The sequence below is a fragment of the Astyanax mexicanus genome, chromosome 16, assembly GCF_023375975.1.
Source record: "Astyanax mexicanus isolate ESR-SI-001 chromosome 16, AstMex3_surface, whole genome shotgun sequence".
NCBI classification, from domain to species: domain Eukaryota; kingdom Metazoa; phylum Chordata; class Actinopteri; order Characiformes; family Acestrorhamphidae; genus Astyanax; species Astyanax mexicanus.
Window position 1 is genome coordinate 29,755,652 of NC_064423.1, and position 17,664 is coordinate 29,773,315.

Consider the following 17,664-nt stretch of genomic DNA (forward strand, 5'->3'; position numbering starts at 1 on the left):
CAGTGCACCACCCCCCTTCATAGTCTAATGCTAAATCATTCTGAATGCAGTGTTGCAGCCAAGCTGAGGTTTTTCCTCCGTAGCCATTTCTTAATTACATTGCAAACTGAAGAAACTTTTGAAGAAGGTTTCTGTAAACACTTGAACTTCTTCTTCTTTCTGGGAATCAATTTTTGTTCATTTTCACATGGCTGCTGATAGTTTGGACATTGGCTACATCTACATGTATCAAATAGTTTTACAAACACAGATTTCTCCAGAATGCTTATATGAGCATGGTAGCCCCTGTATAGGGCAAAACTACCTGGTAAAACAACACAACGAAGGACGAAAATAATGTTTTTTTCCTTAAACTACTCTACTATACTACTCTACTGACTTGGCTAGTAGTATATAACAAAATCAAAATCTAAACAGAGCATTATGTGTTTGTAATAGAAGAGTATTTACATTAATTCTTAAGTCACAATCTGAAATCTAGTGCTCTGTGTGTGCAGTTTTATGTCTTATGTAGTTCACTACACAGGGAGTACAGAGGTATTTGAGATTCAGCCAGCCAGTGTTTTCACAAAGCTCCAATTTAGAGATTCACTGAAATGGACATTTTTGGTGAAAACTGAAACCAAACATAATTAAACATTTGGCAAAAAGCTGAAAGCCAAATAGCATATTAAATAAATATATCAAATATCACAAAAATGTTATGAGCCTAAATGTTTGTTGTCTGCCTTATTTATTATATATTAAACACTTATTATTATAGCAAGTATTAATATTCCAGCAGACAAAACACAATATGTTAACTATACAATACTTTTCTAATCTTGAATTTAGTTCAGCAGTGCAATATCTATTATGAATTTACCTCAGTTGTGCTTTTCTAATCAAGTCACAGATTAGTGAAATTTGCACAGAGAAAGGCAGACAATCTTTTAGTAAATAAACATTTGCCAAAGATAATTTACCCCAGATAATGTTGCTATACTAGCCCTGTACAGGTTGTGTATTTCAGCTGAAACACAGTCAGTTTGTGAAGAGTAACTGATACTAAGTGCAGTACATGATGCTTAAAGCTGTAGTTCAATTAAATTTGTGTAGGCAGTGCGCACATTTTCAGGTCAAATATTTTGGTTGCCAAATATTTGGTGCATCCCTACTCCCTTTTGTCATTTCACACAACAACACTGCAACAAGTTTTTAATTTTTCAAAAATAGCATTTTCATGTAGAGGGTAAGCAAAAATAGCGTCACTTGAACTTTTTAAAGGATAAAAGTAAGCAAACCATCGGCCTAACAAGCTAATTTAAGTCCTAAAACCTTAATGATGTATAACTTGCACTCTACCAGCCAGTGAAGTGGTATTACAGTTGGAAGAAATTTGGATTATAAATCAGAATTCAATCATATTCTTGTTACTACATTCCAACACAGACTGATTATACTGTATATTTTTTTAGGATTTCACAGTGTTTTGTGGACCTCTCAGTGTAGATATGTTGACATATTTAGATCAACAAAGGTCAATATGATTAGTAGGCAGATCTTCTGACAAGCACCCAAAAGTATTATTATTATTATTAGTACTAGTATTTACTAGTTAACCATCTAAAATCGACCACCTTCTTCTCCACTGAGGACTGTTTTATTCATAAGAACAGTTCTTGAGTTGTTTTATATGTATTATGTTTGTGATGGAAAGTGGAATTCTTGGCCGTCTGCTCCCATGGATTAAAATTCTCTGCTCCCTGCAGGAACTGTGTTTTTAATAAAGATATTAAGCTCAGCTCGCTTTGTTACTTTACCTCAGTTATGCAGCTACAATAATACATTTACATGTGACCCAAACACAGCAGAGAGAATCACTGTAGAAGCTATTGTAGATTGTATCACACCTGATAGCCTGATATCAGGTTAGCTCTTGTAGAAATAGGGTTGTCTTGGGTTAGTGTTAGGGTTGGGTGAAAGGACAGTTCAATTTATTATCGTTCAGTAATTTAATGCTTTTTTTATTTATCTATTTCTAATGCAGCAGAGAAAACGGATTGAGGACAATGACTCTGATTCCCTTACCTTCCACGACACTGAGCAAAATACTGTGAGTACTGCTGTTAACTTACTGTGCATGCCTGTGTGGTTGTGTGTTAGTGTGTGTTCAGACACAGTGGCAGTGTTAATTTCGTTAACGGAAACTATGACAAAAAAATCTTCGTTGACAACCTATTTTTCATAACGAAAATAAGACTAAGACTCAATAAAAAATAATACTTGAAAATGAAAACTATGACGAAAATGTCAAAGACTGACAAATGGGGAAATTATTTGGAATAAATTATATTATTGAGCTGTGATTGAAACACAGCGTCTTTATGACCGGTGTTGTGCCCAATTCATCCCCCCTGTCAGGAAAAGGACACCCTCACGGGAGAGGCTGCAGGAGACATGATTATTTTTATATCATTTGTTGTGAATCAGCGTAGCTTAGAACAGATTCTTGGGTAATTTAATTTTCTAAATAAAGTTAAAGACAAGAAAACGGTGTGTGCGGTGCCTTTCCTGGCGGGGGTTCTGAATTCAGCACAACACCAGTCCCCCCTACCCCCACCCCCCTCCTAGCCCCTCTCTCTGAATCGCACACAACTGATTTACACAGTGGCTCCTCTTACTCTTACTAAATAAACATTGTTTATAGGATAAGTTCAGCTGCGCTAACATGGAAAACTAAAATAAATAGAAAGAATATGTTAGCTAGTTAGGTTAGCTAGTCTGATATGACTGTGGTTTTGAGTTAGAGATGTTTAGTGTGTAAAAGGGATCTGTGCAATCTTTCATCATTAGCTAAGGTGTTTTGGTTAAATTGGCCACAAACGTCCCTCTTCCTCGAGCCGCAAGAAACAATTCATACAGCCTTCACTGCATTTTACATTCTATAAAACAAATGGGTAATACACCTTAGCAATGCTAATCTATATATATATATATATACTCAAAATCATTAGACTAAAACTAACAATAACCAAAAGACTAAAATGTCTAAGGACTAAGAATATAACTACACTCTGTTAGACACTCCTACCTAGCTGTTCCTTGTAGATGTAAAGCCAGAGACACAAGCTCTGAAGCTGTTACTGCACAGTTTGTGTTTGTCATTTTCTAGTCCTTATCAGTGGTTACAAAACGCTGCCCACAGAACGCTGCCCACAGGACACTATCCACAGAACGCTGCCCACAGGAAGCTGCGGGCTAAATATTTCTGTTAGAACTAACTAAGTCCAGCAGCACAGCAGCACATGCTGACACACCACCACCATGCAAGTGTCTCTGCAGTGCTGAGAATGATCCACCACCCAAATAATACCTGCTCTGTGGTGGTCTTGTTGGATCCTGATCATTGAAGAACCCGGTAAAAGAATGTGTTTTTACTCACAGATGGACATGTCAGGAGAGACGGGGAGCATCGGGGAGAGCCAGAGAGAACTGCAGAAGTCATACTTGCTCTGCATCAACCTAAGAGAAGGACGAGACCTCGTCATAAGAGACCGCTGTGGTAAGTCTCTTGTCTTTTGGATATTTTCCAAACCATTATGTGGCAGGCCAATAAAAAAAATTCTGTTTTGGAAAATGAAGTGTAATGGAATGGAGTGCTACAGACTAGTAGGTCTTCAGCCCAGAGGGTTGTTGCACCCAATTGCAGAGCAGGTGATCTCAAAGCAGGTAAACCCAAAAAAAAGGAAAAAATAAAATAAATAAACACACCGCTCCTCACGCGGGATCGAACCCGTGTTGTCAGGGAGATAGGGAGCCCAAGAACAGGTGGAAAACTGAGAACAGGCGGAAACTAAAGGCACGCCGAGCACGACAGAGAGACAGGGGAGGAATTTAAATAAAAGCTCACCAAAGAAGCATTTTATTTATTTATTTATTTTTTATTATCGTTCATTATAGTTCAAACAATTTTCATGCTTGCGGGCCACATTGCCGACCCCTGTAGTAAATTATACCTATTTTCAAGGTTGTGATAACACCAGTGCATAACGGTAGGTTACACCAATGTTCAATGTATACTACACCTATTTTTTGTATAATTGTTACATATACTGCCAAGATTACTTTATACCCATTTCCATCATTACCCTACACCTAGTTCTATAGTTATCATGTGCTAATTTCAATGCTGGTGCTCCACCAATTCCCATGGTTATATAACACACGTTTACATTTTTACTGACATTTTTGTTGATGCTTTTCATACATTTCCATGGTTACTTTGGAATTATTAGTTCTGAAAAGACAATAGGTGCGGAAAACGTAATATAGGCAACAGGTGAGGAATAAGCAATTATAAAATCAAGTCATATTTACATTTGTTGAACAGATAAAGACGAAATACACATATGCAATATTTAATTAGAGGATAATCCAGTCTGTGAGATTTGATAATGTCTTAAATGCATTACCAGATAATAAATGATGATGATGTAGTAGTAGAAACTGTATTGTGCTTTGTTTTAATGTCTGCTGTGCTCCAATGTTACAAATATTTGGTGTTTATTAAATATTTATACATTATAGTTTTGTAAGTACGTTTTCTTAACCAGGCAAGGCAAAATAAATTTAGGTTATTTTTATTTTATGCAGTATTGGAAAATTGACAAAATGAATTAAAACTTGCAGAAAAAAACATTAGTATTTAGGCTTTGGCCAAATGTTTCATTTTTTTTTTTTTAGCAAAAACGATTCTGTTTAATGCATCAGTAATTTAAGCTAATTTTATTCTAACTGTCTTCATGAATTAAGTAAATACAGTAAATATAACTCTAAATGAAGCACATTTTACTTTTAAATGAAAAAATATATAAATATATGGTTATTTGTTGGAAGGACTCAACTAGTCGTAGATATAAGGTGGCTTTTAGCTCATTTAGACAGGGTTCCTATTATCACAACCTATAATAAGTTAGACAGGGTGTGTTAGCCCTTAGTGTTACTATTCAGGAATTTCTGCATTCTCTCTAATAATTCGCTCTAAGCTCACCTTTATTTGGTTTAAGCTACTTTTCTATAGGAATTAGTTTCGGCAGAGTTTGCATGAAAACTGCATCCACAACAACATTTACTGTCCAAGTTCTTATTATATTTATTTATTTATTTATTTAATGTATTGTTTTTGGCCTGTTGCTACACTGTCGCATATTAGAGAAAGTGCACACACACATGCCACTCCTTTCACAGCCAGCATTCCAGACAGCAGATCAAAACCTGTCCGAAGCAACACCCAGCCTGTGGAGCGGCTCTACGTCACACCATGCACGTATTCGCAGTGCAGTGGAGCCCCCTGCTTTTCAATTTTTTGTAGTTTGTAGTTGTATTTTAATCATATTAGTCATAATGTTGAATTTTAATTTTTTACATTTAATTTAATTACGGAATTCCTGTCAAACTATTTTTTTGACAGATGCAGTTTAGCATTGCCCTGAATGATCTGTACAAGTACTAGATAATATTGTCATGTTGGGGCCTTTAGAAGTAGCCTAACTGGGAATCAGTATGGGTTATAGGTTTCCATGGGGTCAGTGATGAAAACCCCTTAAGGTCAGTGATCAGAAGGAGTTAAATATGAGCTGCATCTGGATTATTCACTACACGTGGCATTTAAACATTCTGCCACAAAACTGTGGCTGAACAGGTTCTCAAAAGTGATTAGCTCTGTCTAGAATCAGAAGACGCCTCATCACTGAAAGCGAAAGGAAAACTATAGAGCCTCTCAGAATGAGTTGTCTTAAGGTCAGCTTTGAAGTAGCGGCTGGTGTGAACATCAGCAATGTTGTATCATGTTTATAGCAATCATCTATTTAGTCTACTGTCTATAACATTTTAATAACATGTCTCCCCAAGACTTATTTAAAGCTCACCTTCCGTCGTTTTTTCTTTCATTTTAAAATGTCTAGTTGTGGTCTCTAGTATGAATGAATGACGTGAGCCGTTTTTGTAAAAAAAAAAGTGCTCAGGTGTCTCTGTATAGCTCTTTTTTAATGGACTGTTTTAGGGGTGTGTCCAAAATGACCGGATTCCAGCTTTGCTCATGAATATTCATACATGCAAACAGCATGCAAATATCTCTCCTCTGATTGGCTAGGAGCACTGCGACGGCTCTGGACGCCCCTCCACCGCTCTGCCGCTCACTGCCTCCCACCTCCTAACTGATGAGCGGTGATGTTGCGTCGCTTCAGCTCCGCCTCTGGGAGTTTCTCGAGCCAAGGTGGGCTGGTCTGTGAGTTTCTGCCTACGTAGGCAGAAAGATAATTCAAAATTCACCCGTTTTTCGGAGGGGGGGAGGGGGGATTTCTTTGCTTAGCTCCTGCAGACAATGGGGGCTGCAAAACAGTTTAATGTGCAGGTGTACACATTCAACTCGGAGAGACCTACTGTATTCCACAAAAAACAAGAAAAATCGGATTTTCGCGGAAGGTGAGCTTTAACAACTAGAATGTCTTATCAGGAATAATTACCATGCATTGCCCAGTCTTCATTCCTAAGTACCCCCCGAGAAATGCCCCAACACGAACCCTGCTTTCACACTGGCAGGCGACAAATCTCTCTTGTTGCCCCAGATTTGTCTCTCATTGGTGAGTTCGCTGCTGCTCACACTGTTGCATGTAGGTTTATATTGGTGTAGCCGGATCTAGCAAGCTGAGCCATCCATCCATCCATTCATCCAGAAAAATCTGTGGCTATAACATTCTCTGTTATGTTCAGAACCATACTGGGGAGAATATGAACGAAATATGGTAGGAATTAAATGTTTACGGAGCAGAAGGTGGGGACTTCAGACCCCCTTGTCTGTAATTGGGCAGAACAATTTGTTCTGCTAATCGATAATTCAAATCATAATTTAATTACATACAGTTAAGAAAAAATCTGAAGAGATCATACAGATCATACAAAACCAGCTGCAGACAAATAAACATATTTTCAATCATATATTTTAACTTTGAAATTAAAAAATATACAGTACTGTGCAAATGTTTTGGTCACCAAAGCAAATTACACCAATCCATTTATCTCAGCAATATGAGTGTTTTACCTGAAAAAACACCACATATCATTTAAACAGATGCAAATAAACATACATACAGTAAAATATAACAAGGAATTCTCATTTTTAACTAAGTATGTTATATCCTGTGAGCCAAGCTGAAGAACAAAGTGTACTTCCAGATTTCTCCTGGATGCTCCTCAGCCAGCATGTGTATATGTTCAGTTCCGTGAGCAGCTCACCTGATTTACCATCAGTAAGATTTGATTTACCAAACCAGGTGTTGATATGATGAGAAATAAAAAATAACTCTATTAAACTCAGATGAGGAGAGATTAAGAGATTATTTTATTTTATTATTTATTGTTGTTTGTAATTATTGTAATGCTAGTAGTGTTTTACTGAGCTAATAAACACTTACTTCACAGATAAGAAGCTTTTTCTTTACTGAAATTCCCGCAGGTGCCTAAAACATACTGCACAATACTGTATATGTTGTTAAAATCTCGTCTCGTTCTCGTCTCATGAACCCAATATCGTGTCTTGTCTCGTGAGATGAGTGTCTCGTCACACTGCTACACATTACCCATTAACATCTCAGATCTTCATGTTCTTCAGCACACAAAGACTGATTCTGCATCTGAATCAGAAGTACAATAAGTTATAATAAATAAAGTACTAATCTATAAACTTGTAAACTAGCATGTTACTTTAAATATGTCTATATAACGTGCAACCTCACACTGACGTGAAGGAGGATGTGGTGGTTGCAGCTTCAGAAGTGACAGCAACTTCAAACCTCATCGTTTCCTGAGGACACAACGGCTATGAGGCAAGTGCTGGTGTTGGGAAAGTGAACACCAGCACGGTGTTGCTCTGAGAAATGATCAGGTGACTAATTAATCAATAACAGAGCACAGCTTAAAAATACAGGCAGTGTGTAACTATTATTACGGTTTAACAAAAGCACGTCTTTGTTTTTCTTTGTTCTTTGGTTTAGTTTTTTTTTATATTTTATGAAAATCATTTATTGTGTTTTGTGCACTGTACACATTCAAATTACTCACTGGACTAAGAAGAATTAGAGGTCAGGTTAAAGGTGAAGTGCAGTAAAAAAATAAAAAATAAATAAAATTACTAAAATAAGAGAAAAAAGTACTCAACAGTATCAATTAAGTTTACTATAATTCATCATCACACTGAGGGGAATAGAAGAGGATGGTTTTGTGTGTTTTTTATGTTGAGTACTTTTTTCTCTTATTTTAGTAATTTTTTTTTTTTTTTTTTTTTTTTTACTGCACTTCACCTTTAACCTGACCTCTAATTCTTCTTAGTCCAGTGAGTAATTTGAATGTGTAGGAAACAGTACTCACAGCACTCTGGCTTCTTCTGTAATTTATCTACGAGTTATCTGTTTTTCTGTGTCTTTTTCCAGTTATGATGATGTAAGTGTGAATGTGCTGTGTGTCAGTGTGCAAATGCTGCAGTATAGAGTGCAGTAACACCATCAGTTCCAGTACTGCTTTACTACAGACAAAGGCTTTGTAAATTGAAAAAAAAAAAAAAATCCATTTACAAAGCTCAGTTTACCAGCTGTTAATCAATTAATTGTTTGATAAAAATCTCCCCCTCTTTTTTTTAAACAGTATATAATTTATATGATTTTTTTTTTACAAAATACTTCTACACTATACTGTATATATTTAAACAATGCTAGAATTGCTTTCCTTAAAGGCGCTACATTTTGTACACTGGATTTTGTACCATTTTCGATTACTGACTGGAAGGATGGGGAATCTTATTGTGACCTGCCCTCCTCCTCCTCCTCCTCCTGCAGTCTAAATGTTGTGTGACATCTAGTCACAAGTGTTCACATGCGACGCATTCAAAATGCTAGGTGTGAACGGCTACGTCATTGTGTTCGGATCACCAAGACCCTTATTAATTGCAGGTGAGAAAAAGGCCTAAAGCAGCCTTTGAAAAGCTGAGTGTTATGACTCTCTATAGACCATCTGTAAGGCCAGTTATTTCCAGTCACCTGTTACCTGTGCTTAGCTAGTAATTGTGCTTTATTTGACTGATTAAATAATATTAAGATCCAATTTGAATGACACCCTGAACTCGTCTCGTTTTAGGCTACTTATGGGATGTAACCATTTATGTTGTTGTCAATATGCTGTGAATTAGTATGTTTCCAATCCATTTGCTGTAGTGTGTTTATTTCTCTTCATTTTCAATGTGCTGTTTAACTGCAGATTTAACCCAGATTCCTGCTGCAGCACACCAATCAGAAGGTTAGACTAGTCTGTAATACTTTCAGTTTTAACCAGCTCTGACTTATGAGTGGAGAAACTTTCCGGGAGTGTGTTCTGCATGGTTTTGGTGGTTTGTGTCGTGGTGAACAGCAGAAAATAGAGCTGAAGTGTAATAGCCGCAGACTATTTTATATACTCATGTTCACACGAATGGCAACTGAAACATAATTAGAATGCTGGAAGTGCAAATAATAATTCCATACTGCCATAAATTGTGCATGAACCTAAACACTGTTAAATTGTTTTTGGGGTTGAAGGCCTCAACCTCTCCCCTTATCATCTGTGAAACATGTTGGAGGTTGTAAGATGGCCTGTTGTTGTGTCTGCAATATTGTCTAAAATTGGTGGCAGAGTGGTCCAGCGGCCTAAAGCGCTGCCATTACGATCCGGAGATCGCTAGTTTGAATCCCGGTCATGCAGCCTGCCATCAGCTGCTGGAGCCTTGAGAGAGCAAAAATTGGCCTTGCTCTCTTTGAGTGGGTAGAAGGTGCTCTTTGCCCCTTATCGCCATATGTAATATATATAATATATATTGTCTAAGCGTAAAGCTATATTGCACCAAATGGATTGGCATATCTGCTTTTATCTGCCAGTTAATACTATGCAATAGGGTGGTTGAGGAATGAATAAAGCAGGCCTTTCCAAAATCTTGACTTCAAATATGTGTTTAACAGCAGACCAAATATCTTACCAGAATGTTTTACAGCAATGAAAACATCAGAATGAATGACCTACTTTTTAAATTATACATTCACTGTGGTGGTTCTGTGGGTTCCTGATCATTTAAAGAACAGGGTGAAATGAGAATAACAAATGGACAGGTCTACGATCTATAATTATATAACTACAAAGTGATCCGATATCAGCTCAGTAGAGCTGAAAAAAAAAACAAGAAGGTAATCATAATATAATGCTTGATAGGTGTGTATATAAGTCACTAATTTTGGCCAAGAACCCATGATCTGATCTCCTGCTTCTTTAACTAACCATACGTCTTGAATGTGTCTCTTTTCTAGGTACAAGTGATCCATATGTAAAGTTTAAGCTCGACGGGAAGACGCTGTACAAAAGCAAAGTGGTGTACAAAAATCTCAACCCGGTCTGGAATGAGTCATTTTCATACCCTATCCGTGATCTACAACAGAAACTTGATATCAAGGTATGTATGTATGTGTATATTTTAATTTGGAAGGTGTGTGTTTGCACTAATCCACACAGTATCAGCAGATTTGATCCCTAACACCCTACTGTATTTGTCATGTTCAGGTCTATGATCGAGATCTTACCACAGATGACTTCATGGGATCCAGCAGTGTTGTTCTAAGTGATCTGGAACTTGAGAAGTGGGTGAATAGAATATTATTTTTGAGCCATTGTTTACAGTGTACAGCACAGTGTTTACATCTTTAATTGTTTTCTACAGGCCAGTAGAAATGGTGCTGCCACTTGATGACCCCAACAGTCTGGAGGATCATATGGGAGTGATAGTTGTTGATATCTGTCTGTCAGTCAGAGATGGAGACAGCAAGAAAAATGTAAGGAACACAAATCTGTCAAAACAACAGAAAAGTGTTTAGAAGCGCTAGTTTATCTTAATTATAAGGAAAACGGCAATAGACTGACATTTGTAGTTAAATGGTTTAAGCAGTTTTCTATATGAGAACCTTTTTCTACCCTTTTTGTCCCCAAATGTCATAAAGCAGTCAAACTATATAGAAAACTGACTGTATACACTGACATGCCAAAAGTCATAAGACAGGAACTAGCATAGTGTCCCATGATTTTTGCCATGTCTTATGGGAGCTATAGGACACAGCACTGGCCTACAGAATATGCCTCTGGGGCCTGCTGCATTAAATGTATTGAATTCCCTTTTCTGGTAAGATGGACAATTCCAGCCAGACACTGCTGGTCACAATCATTATCAATCATTGCGCTGTCCACTGTGGATGGTAATGCCTTCTGTGATGTATTCCTGGAATGTTAAATGTCTGCACAGCTATGGAAATGCAATGTCCCATCCACCGGTCACCCACTATCATGCCTCACTCACACTCGGGTCAATCATTTCATTTTGCCTTGCCATGAGCACACTAGCCAGGGGTTAGCCTCACTGACAAGATAACACCTCACAAATTTTACAGGTGTGGGAAATTTTTAAGAAGTCCCCCAAAAGAAACACTTCAATTGAACGTCTGATATACTGAAAAAAGTCACTTAAAATGCTTGTCGCAGTCTTAAATGAATGTAAGATTCATCATTTGATTTCTTTTTTCTATGTGAAGAAGTGGACTCCAAAAGGAAAACAAAACCAAAAGGTAAGAACAGTCTATAATGTTTTAAAACGAACTGATAAATGGAAATCTTGAAATCTTCTTGAGTGTTGCATAGTGCAGTAAACAGTAATCTTTGCATTATGTGTTGCAGTCGGGCTCATCACCACAGACCAAGCGCCTGTCAGAGTCTCTGAAGAAGAGCCAGCTGTGGACAGGAGTTCTGACCATTACACTGGTGGAGGGTCAGAATCTGCCTGTAGATGGACAAGGAGATGTGTTTGTGCGCTTCAGACTAGGAGACCAGAAATTCAGGAGCAAGGTCAGTAGTAGCTGCGCTTTTAACATTTTTTTACGGTCTTATAAATATGGCAAATGCTGTTGAGGTTTACACACACACACTTATTTACAGTGTAGATTGGTTGTTTGATTATTGTCTTGAGAAACAAATCCAACAAAAAGTGTTATATGACTTGGGGTATATATATGATTGAAAACATCAGCAGTTTTAATTTAAAACGGCTAGCAGAAGTTTATTTTCTAAATGTATATTAACACTGAGCAACAAGTCCACAAGGAAGTTTATAAGAAAATGTTTGTAAGGCTATGAGAAGATGTACAGCATTTTTCTGGTTCTGTCTTTTTCTATAGCTTAAAATGTTATAAATATACAGCAGTTCAGGGGAACTGTGGAAGTAAAGGTGTTCTGAACCTATTTTCCCCCAATCATCAAAGGTACATTTGGAGAAAAAGAGAAGTGCACTTTATGTAAAGAACTTTGTACCAACTGTTAAGAATTGTTAGTGCTTTGTGATAGTGTTGACACTAGAGGTACTGGAAGTTTGACAGAAATAAAGTACGGTAAGGAATTAATTCAACATCACAGGAAATCAGTAGTACTTAGGCTGTCATTCATCTTTACAGTCTCAGTGCAAAAGGCCCAACCCTCAGTGGAGAGAGAGGTTTGACTTCAACCAGTACCTCGAGGGATCAAACATTTTGGAGCTGGGTGTCTGGTCCAAAGAGGGAAGGAAAAATGAAGAATGTTATGGAATGTGAGTTTTGTGAATGCTTTTTTATTTTCACACTAAAGGCCGTTTCCCAAGGAACACGTTTTTATTTGGAATATGTGACTATATAACTGACTAAGATGCACCTAAAAAACATATTGTAGAACATATTTGTCATTCCCCAGCTTTTCAGCACAGTTCTTCCATATTTTTTTTTCCTTTAATCTCTGCATTTTTATAGTTAGAGGGCCCTATTGTATCGATTTATAGAAGAGCTATTATCTGTTTACCCCTCAGCTTGATTTAGGGGTATCGTAATAATGGAAAAAATATACCATGTCGACTCAAAATGTGCAAAAAGCATCTATTAATTGACTTAAATAATCATGGATGTGTTTTTGGCAAAACATGCAATACACCAATCATTTTGTCACTTGCTCTTCCCTTTAAGAGCCAGGTGTGCTCTGCCTTTGACACATTGCTATTTTAGGAGCACAGCTACCTGTTCATGTTCATACTCGTTAATTGTAGTGCTGCTTGTTCATGTGTGTGTAACAAGTGGGGTATACAATTCACTGCCAAGATAGCAATCTTAACTTCTGTCTAGGTTTATTTCAGTCAGCGGCACACCCGTGTTTTCCACAGCCAAGATAGCAATACACCAGAAATTTACCTAAACACATCTCCTTTCTAGACTATCACGTCTACCTGCGGAGATATATATATTGTTGCTATTTAAACAATGCATGAGCAAGGTGTAAAAATAAGTAAGATATCATACATATTGTACGATGTGCTATATTTGCTATAGAAACTTTTGTGCTCTGATCTTAACAAGATGAGATGTTTTGCCATCATCTTGTTACTTAACTGCTTGGTGTAAAAGAAGTTATAAATAAAGGGTGTTACACAAATGTGGTTAATGGTTGGACTAAAGATTTTAATCTCATGAAACCAAGTCAGGGTAATGTGTTATATCTCACACATTTTATCTTCTTTTAGCACCTATGGGTATAAATGACCGTGTGTGTGTGTGTGTGTTTTGTGTGTGTTTGCAGGTGTGAAGTAAACCTCTCCATGTTGTCTGTGAACAAGCCCCAGCTGTTCACCTCTGCCCTGGAGCTGGGCCGAGGCAGGGTGGTGTTTCTGGTGACCTTAACTTCATGTACCGGTGTGTCCGTCACTGACCTGTGTGCTCCACCGCTGGAGGAGGCAAATGAAAGAGACAACATGCTGAGTAAATATGTGCGTACTATCCGCTTTTATTTCCCTTCATTAAAGGAACTATATGAAGACCAATCACTAACACACTGTAGTTTAAGGCAGTCACATTTGTGCTATAGAAAACTGCTTACTATCTACCTTAGACTCATAGCTGCAGTGCAAATCTGCATCACCAATCAATAATTTTTGAACTGTTAGGGAAATTTGACATATACACATATATTTAAATCGTTTATTTTTTTTGTATCCCGAGAAAACCTTTGTATAATTTTGAACATATTTAAACATCTGGCATGAGTTGCAGCAGTTCTGCCTAAATTCTGCCTTTTTAAGTTTGTGTGTAAACTTTAACACTAGTTAGTTTCAAACTATCCTTATACAAAATACGATTCCATCACAAATTAGTTTGTTGTGGCTTAATTAATAACAACTAATTCATGCGTAGAGCTTTTAAAAGAATAAATCAAATGAATAACATTCCAATCAATATGTTGCCATTAAAATTCAGTTTTCAACCAGCACAGATGTTTTTATAATACAGCTCTTCTATAAACTACAGACAACATTTCTCCAAAATTTCAAATATGAATATTGTCATTTAGAGCATTTATTTGCAGAAAATTAGAAATGGCTGAAATAAAAAAAAAGAGGCAGAACTTTCAGACCTCAAATAATGCAAAGCAAACAAGTTCATATTCATAAAGTTTTAAGATTTCAGAAATCAATATTTGGTGGAATAACCCTGGCTTTTAATTCCAGTTTTCATGCATCTTGTTCTCCTCCACCAGTCTTACACACTGCTTTTGGATAAATTTATGCCTGCACTCCTGGTGCAAAAAATCAAGCAGTTCAGTTTGAACACACTGGAAAAAACAGACTTAAGTCTGAGTCTCTCTCTCACCTCAAGACATTTTGTCAGCACTCTGCAAAGATGCTCATTATCGATCCTCTAACACTCTGGTCAAATGTGCCGAGAGGGTGGGAGATCTGATATTATGAGTGGTGAATCTACTCTGTAAGCCCTGAAACATTAAAACACTTTCTTTCTTCACCCTGTAATAAAATCGCCTACTTAATCTAATGTGAAGATGTAATTTTCTGTCTCCTCAGAGTTTGAGGAACTCCTTCAAGAACGTCCGGGATGTTGGTTTCCTTCAGGTCAAAGTGATCAAAGCATCAGATCTCATGGCTGCAGATTTAAATGGTAAATGTTCTATTGCAGAATTCCTGCTTACGTAGTTCTAAATAAACATGATCACTAGCGGAATATCAGTGATAGAGTACACTCTCTCTTCGTAGGAAAGAGTGATCCATTCTGTGTTCTGGAGTTGGGGAACGACCGGCTGCAGACTCACACAGTCTACAAAACGCTGAACCCTGAGTGGGATAAAGTCTTCACATTGTGAGTGGCCGCATTGTTTTCCATTAGCAGCTTAGAAATGTTGTAATAAAAGGCTACTTGTGTGGTGCTGAAATGTCTGATTTGTTTGTGTGTTCAGTCCAATCAAAGACATTCATGATATCCTGGAAGTGACGGTCTTTGACGAGGATGGAGACAAGGCCCCGGACTTCCTGGGGAAAGTGGCCATTCCTGTGCTTTCAGTAAGTAACGGAAATCTACTGTACTTTACTCAGATTCTGAACAAGTCTCTGCGTTGCTGGACTAACTACTTAAGATGCATTAAACACTTTTTTTTGGAATTCAAATGTTTATTTTTCTTGGTTTATACAGGTTCAAGTTCAAAGAAGTTATTTTTAAAAAAGAGGGGGGGCTCTTCAATTCACATGCAATACAGTATATACAAATACACATACAAGGTGAAATTGTATCTTTGACAATTACATACACAATATAGTACAGTATACCTGCCCCAATCCCATTTAGCTAACAGACTGTGCACATGCTGTGTCAAAGAAATGTTTCTAGGTTTTAGAAGTATTTCTCCTGCCATCCATTTGTCTTGCTAACATGCACTTATATGCTGCTGTTTCGCATTGAACACTTTTAACATCCCTGCAGACATAGCAACACAGAACAATGCATTGTTTCTGTGGCTCATCACAGCTCAAGTTTTGCTACTGCATGCAGACGGGTATGAAACATCATGAGATTGCAATTACAATTACAGAGGCAAAAGGTAAACAGAGAAAAAAGAAAAGAAAGAATGATGGATTAAAATAGTTTAAGCTTTGGTTAGAAAGGTTTTTCAATTGAAAACATTTGCAATTTAAAAATTAAAATGTTTCTCACTGCTGCTGTTAATGTGCATTGCCATCTTCAGGCTTGTGTAAATGAAGTCCTAGCACATACACTGTAATATGAGTTAGAATATGTGTCTATATATGGTGTAAATTATTTGGTTGAGTAATTGTGGTTGCCAAAGACTACCTGTAATAGACAAATTGACAATATGCTAAGGCATGTCCAATCAGAATCGCCTCAGACCTTAACGTAGCTTTAAGAATAGCTCAAAAACAGTGTGTAGAGATCTTCATATAATGATTTTTTTTCATGTAGTTGCATCCAAGGCTCACATCACCAAATACAAAGAGTTTGATGCATTGGTGTAATGCACATCACTATTCTAGAGCAATTGATGCACAATGATAATGGAATAATATTAGTATATGGTCAGTATTTCTCACAAATGGTCAAAAAATCCCATAAACACACTAATAAACCTTGCATAAAGCCTTCCCAGATGAGTAGAAGCTGTTATAGCTGCAGAAGGTGGGCCAACATCATATAAAACTCTGTGGATTAAGAATGGGATGGCACTCCATTCATACCATACAAAAGCAGACAAGCAAACACTTTAGGCAGTATAGTGCGTAACCTTCCATTTATTCAGCCTATAGTATTATAGCCTTGTGCGTTCATGCCTAAGCTGCTTATTAAAGCACGACAAAGAACACAAAGTTCACCCACTCAAAATATGTGACCTACATATATCATTACTAAACATTTCAATTAAAAGAAGTAACTACAACTGTTTTTTAAGTAGATAAACATACACAGATGGCAAAAGTGGGCCTCAAGAGAGAATGGAGCATTTAAGTATAATCACTAAGATCAAAAGTGCTGATAAGAAGCTTATTCGAATGCTTTCATGCTGGCAGGACCTGTATGTATTATCCCAAGATTAAAAAAATATCCTTCTTCTGTTTCCAACAGATACACAATGGACAAATGATTTCTTGCCCATTAAAGAAAGAGGACTTGGGGAGTTTCTCCAAAGGAACCATATTACTGGAGCTTGAAGTTATCTTCAATCCTGTAAGCCTCATTTAAACCCAGCATTTAACACACTGGCCAGCGTCTTTAAAATTTGTGGTAATTATTTCACATTCTGGTTGAAGTTTCACTTTTTTCTGAACCATTTTCCCCAATTCAAATCAGATCAAAGCAAGCCTCAGGACTTTCAACCCAAGGGAGAGGAAGTTTATGGAGGACAATCCAAAATTTTCCAAAAAGGTACAACTCTAAAATATAGTAGCGTAAAATAATTTGAATAAATGACTGTGTGGTCCTGGTAGCTTAAGTTAGCTTTTTTCTGGTAGGTCCTGACTAGAAACGTTGTACGTGTGAGGAACATCTACAGAGCAGTGAATCAAGTCCTGCAGTCCATCAAAAGCTGCTTCCAGTGGGAGAGTGTTCAGCGGAGTATCATTGCATTCATGGTAAGCCTGACTGTAGACTGGAAATAGCAGAGATCCTTTACTGGCTGTGATATGAAATGTAAAATTGGACGTAACACATAAACTGGACTGGGTGTAACATGTAACCTGTACTGGGCAACACAAAGGAA

At 37.3% G+C, this 17,664-nt stretch overlaps 1 protein-coding gene across 2 annotated transcripts in view; it reads left to right on the forward strand.

The window, feature by feature from the left end:
* The window catches only part of mctp2b (multiple C2 domains, transmembrane 2b), a 42,141-nt gene that overhangs the window by 17,277 nt on the left and 7,200 nt on the right, over nucleotides 1–17,664 (forward strand). The window contains exons 3-17 of one of the 2 annotated variants that reach the window (XM_022669891.2): nucleotides 2,030–2,095; nucleotides 3,427–3,544; nucleotides 10,365–10,507; nucleotides 10,615–10,691; nucleotides 10,772–10,883; nucleotides 11,637–11,666; nucleotides 11,776–11,943; nucleotides 12,546–12,676; nucleotides 13,690–13,876; nucleotides 14,966–15,059; nucleotides 15,155–15,257; nucleotides 15,355–15,457; nucleotides 17,031–17,132; nucleotides 17,256–17,330; nucleotides 17,417–17,536. In XM_022669891.2, the coding sequence (XP_022525612.1) occupies nucleotides 2,030–2,095; nucleotides 3,427–3,544; nucleotides 10,365–10,507; nucleotides 10,615–10,691; nucleotides 10,772–10,883; nucleotides 11,637–11,666; nucleotides 11,776–11,943; nucleotides 12,546–12,676; nucleotides 13,690–13,876; nucleotides 14,966–15,059; nucleotides 15,155–15,257; nucleotides 15,355–15,457; nucleotides 17,031–17,132; nucleotides 17,256–17,330; nucleotides 17,417–17,536 (1,629 nt within the window). Of the gene's footprint in view, nucleotides 1–2,029; nucleotides 2,096–3,426; nucleotides 3,545–10,364; nucleotides 10,508–10,614; nucleotides 10,692–10,771; nucleotides 10,884–11,633; nucleotides 11,667–11,775; nucleotides 11,944–12,545; nucleotides 12,677–13,689; nucleotides 13,877–14,965; nucleotides 15,060–15,154; nucleotides 15,258–15,354; nucleotides 15,458–17,030; nucleotides 17,133–17,255; nucleotides 17,331–17,416; nucleotides 17,537–17,664 lie in introns of both variants that reach the window. The other variant, XM_007246135.3, reaches the window with a different exon arrangement.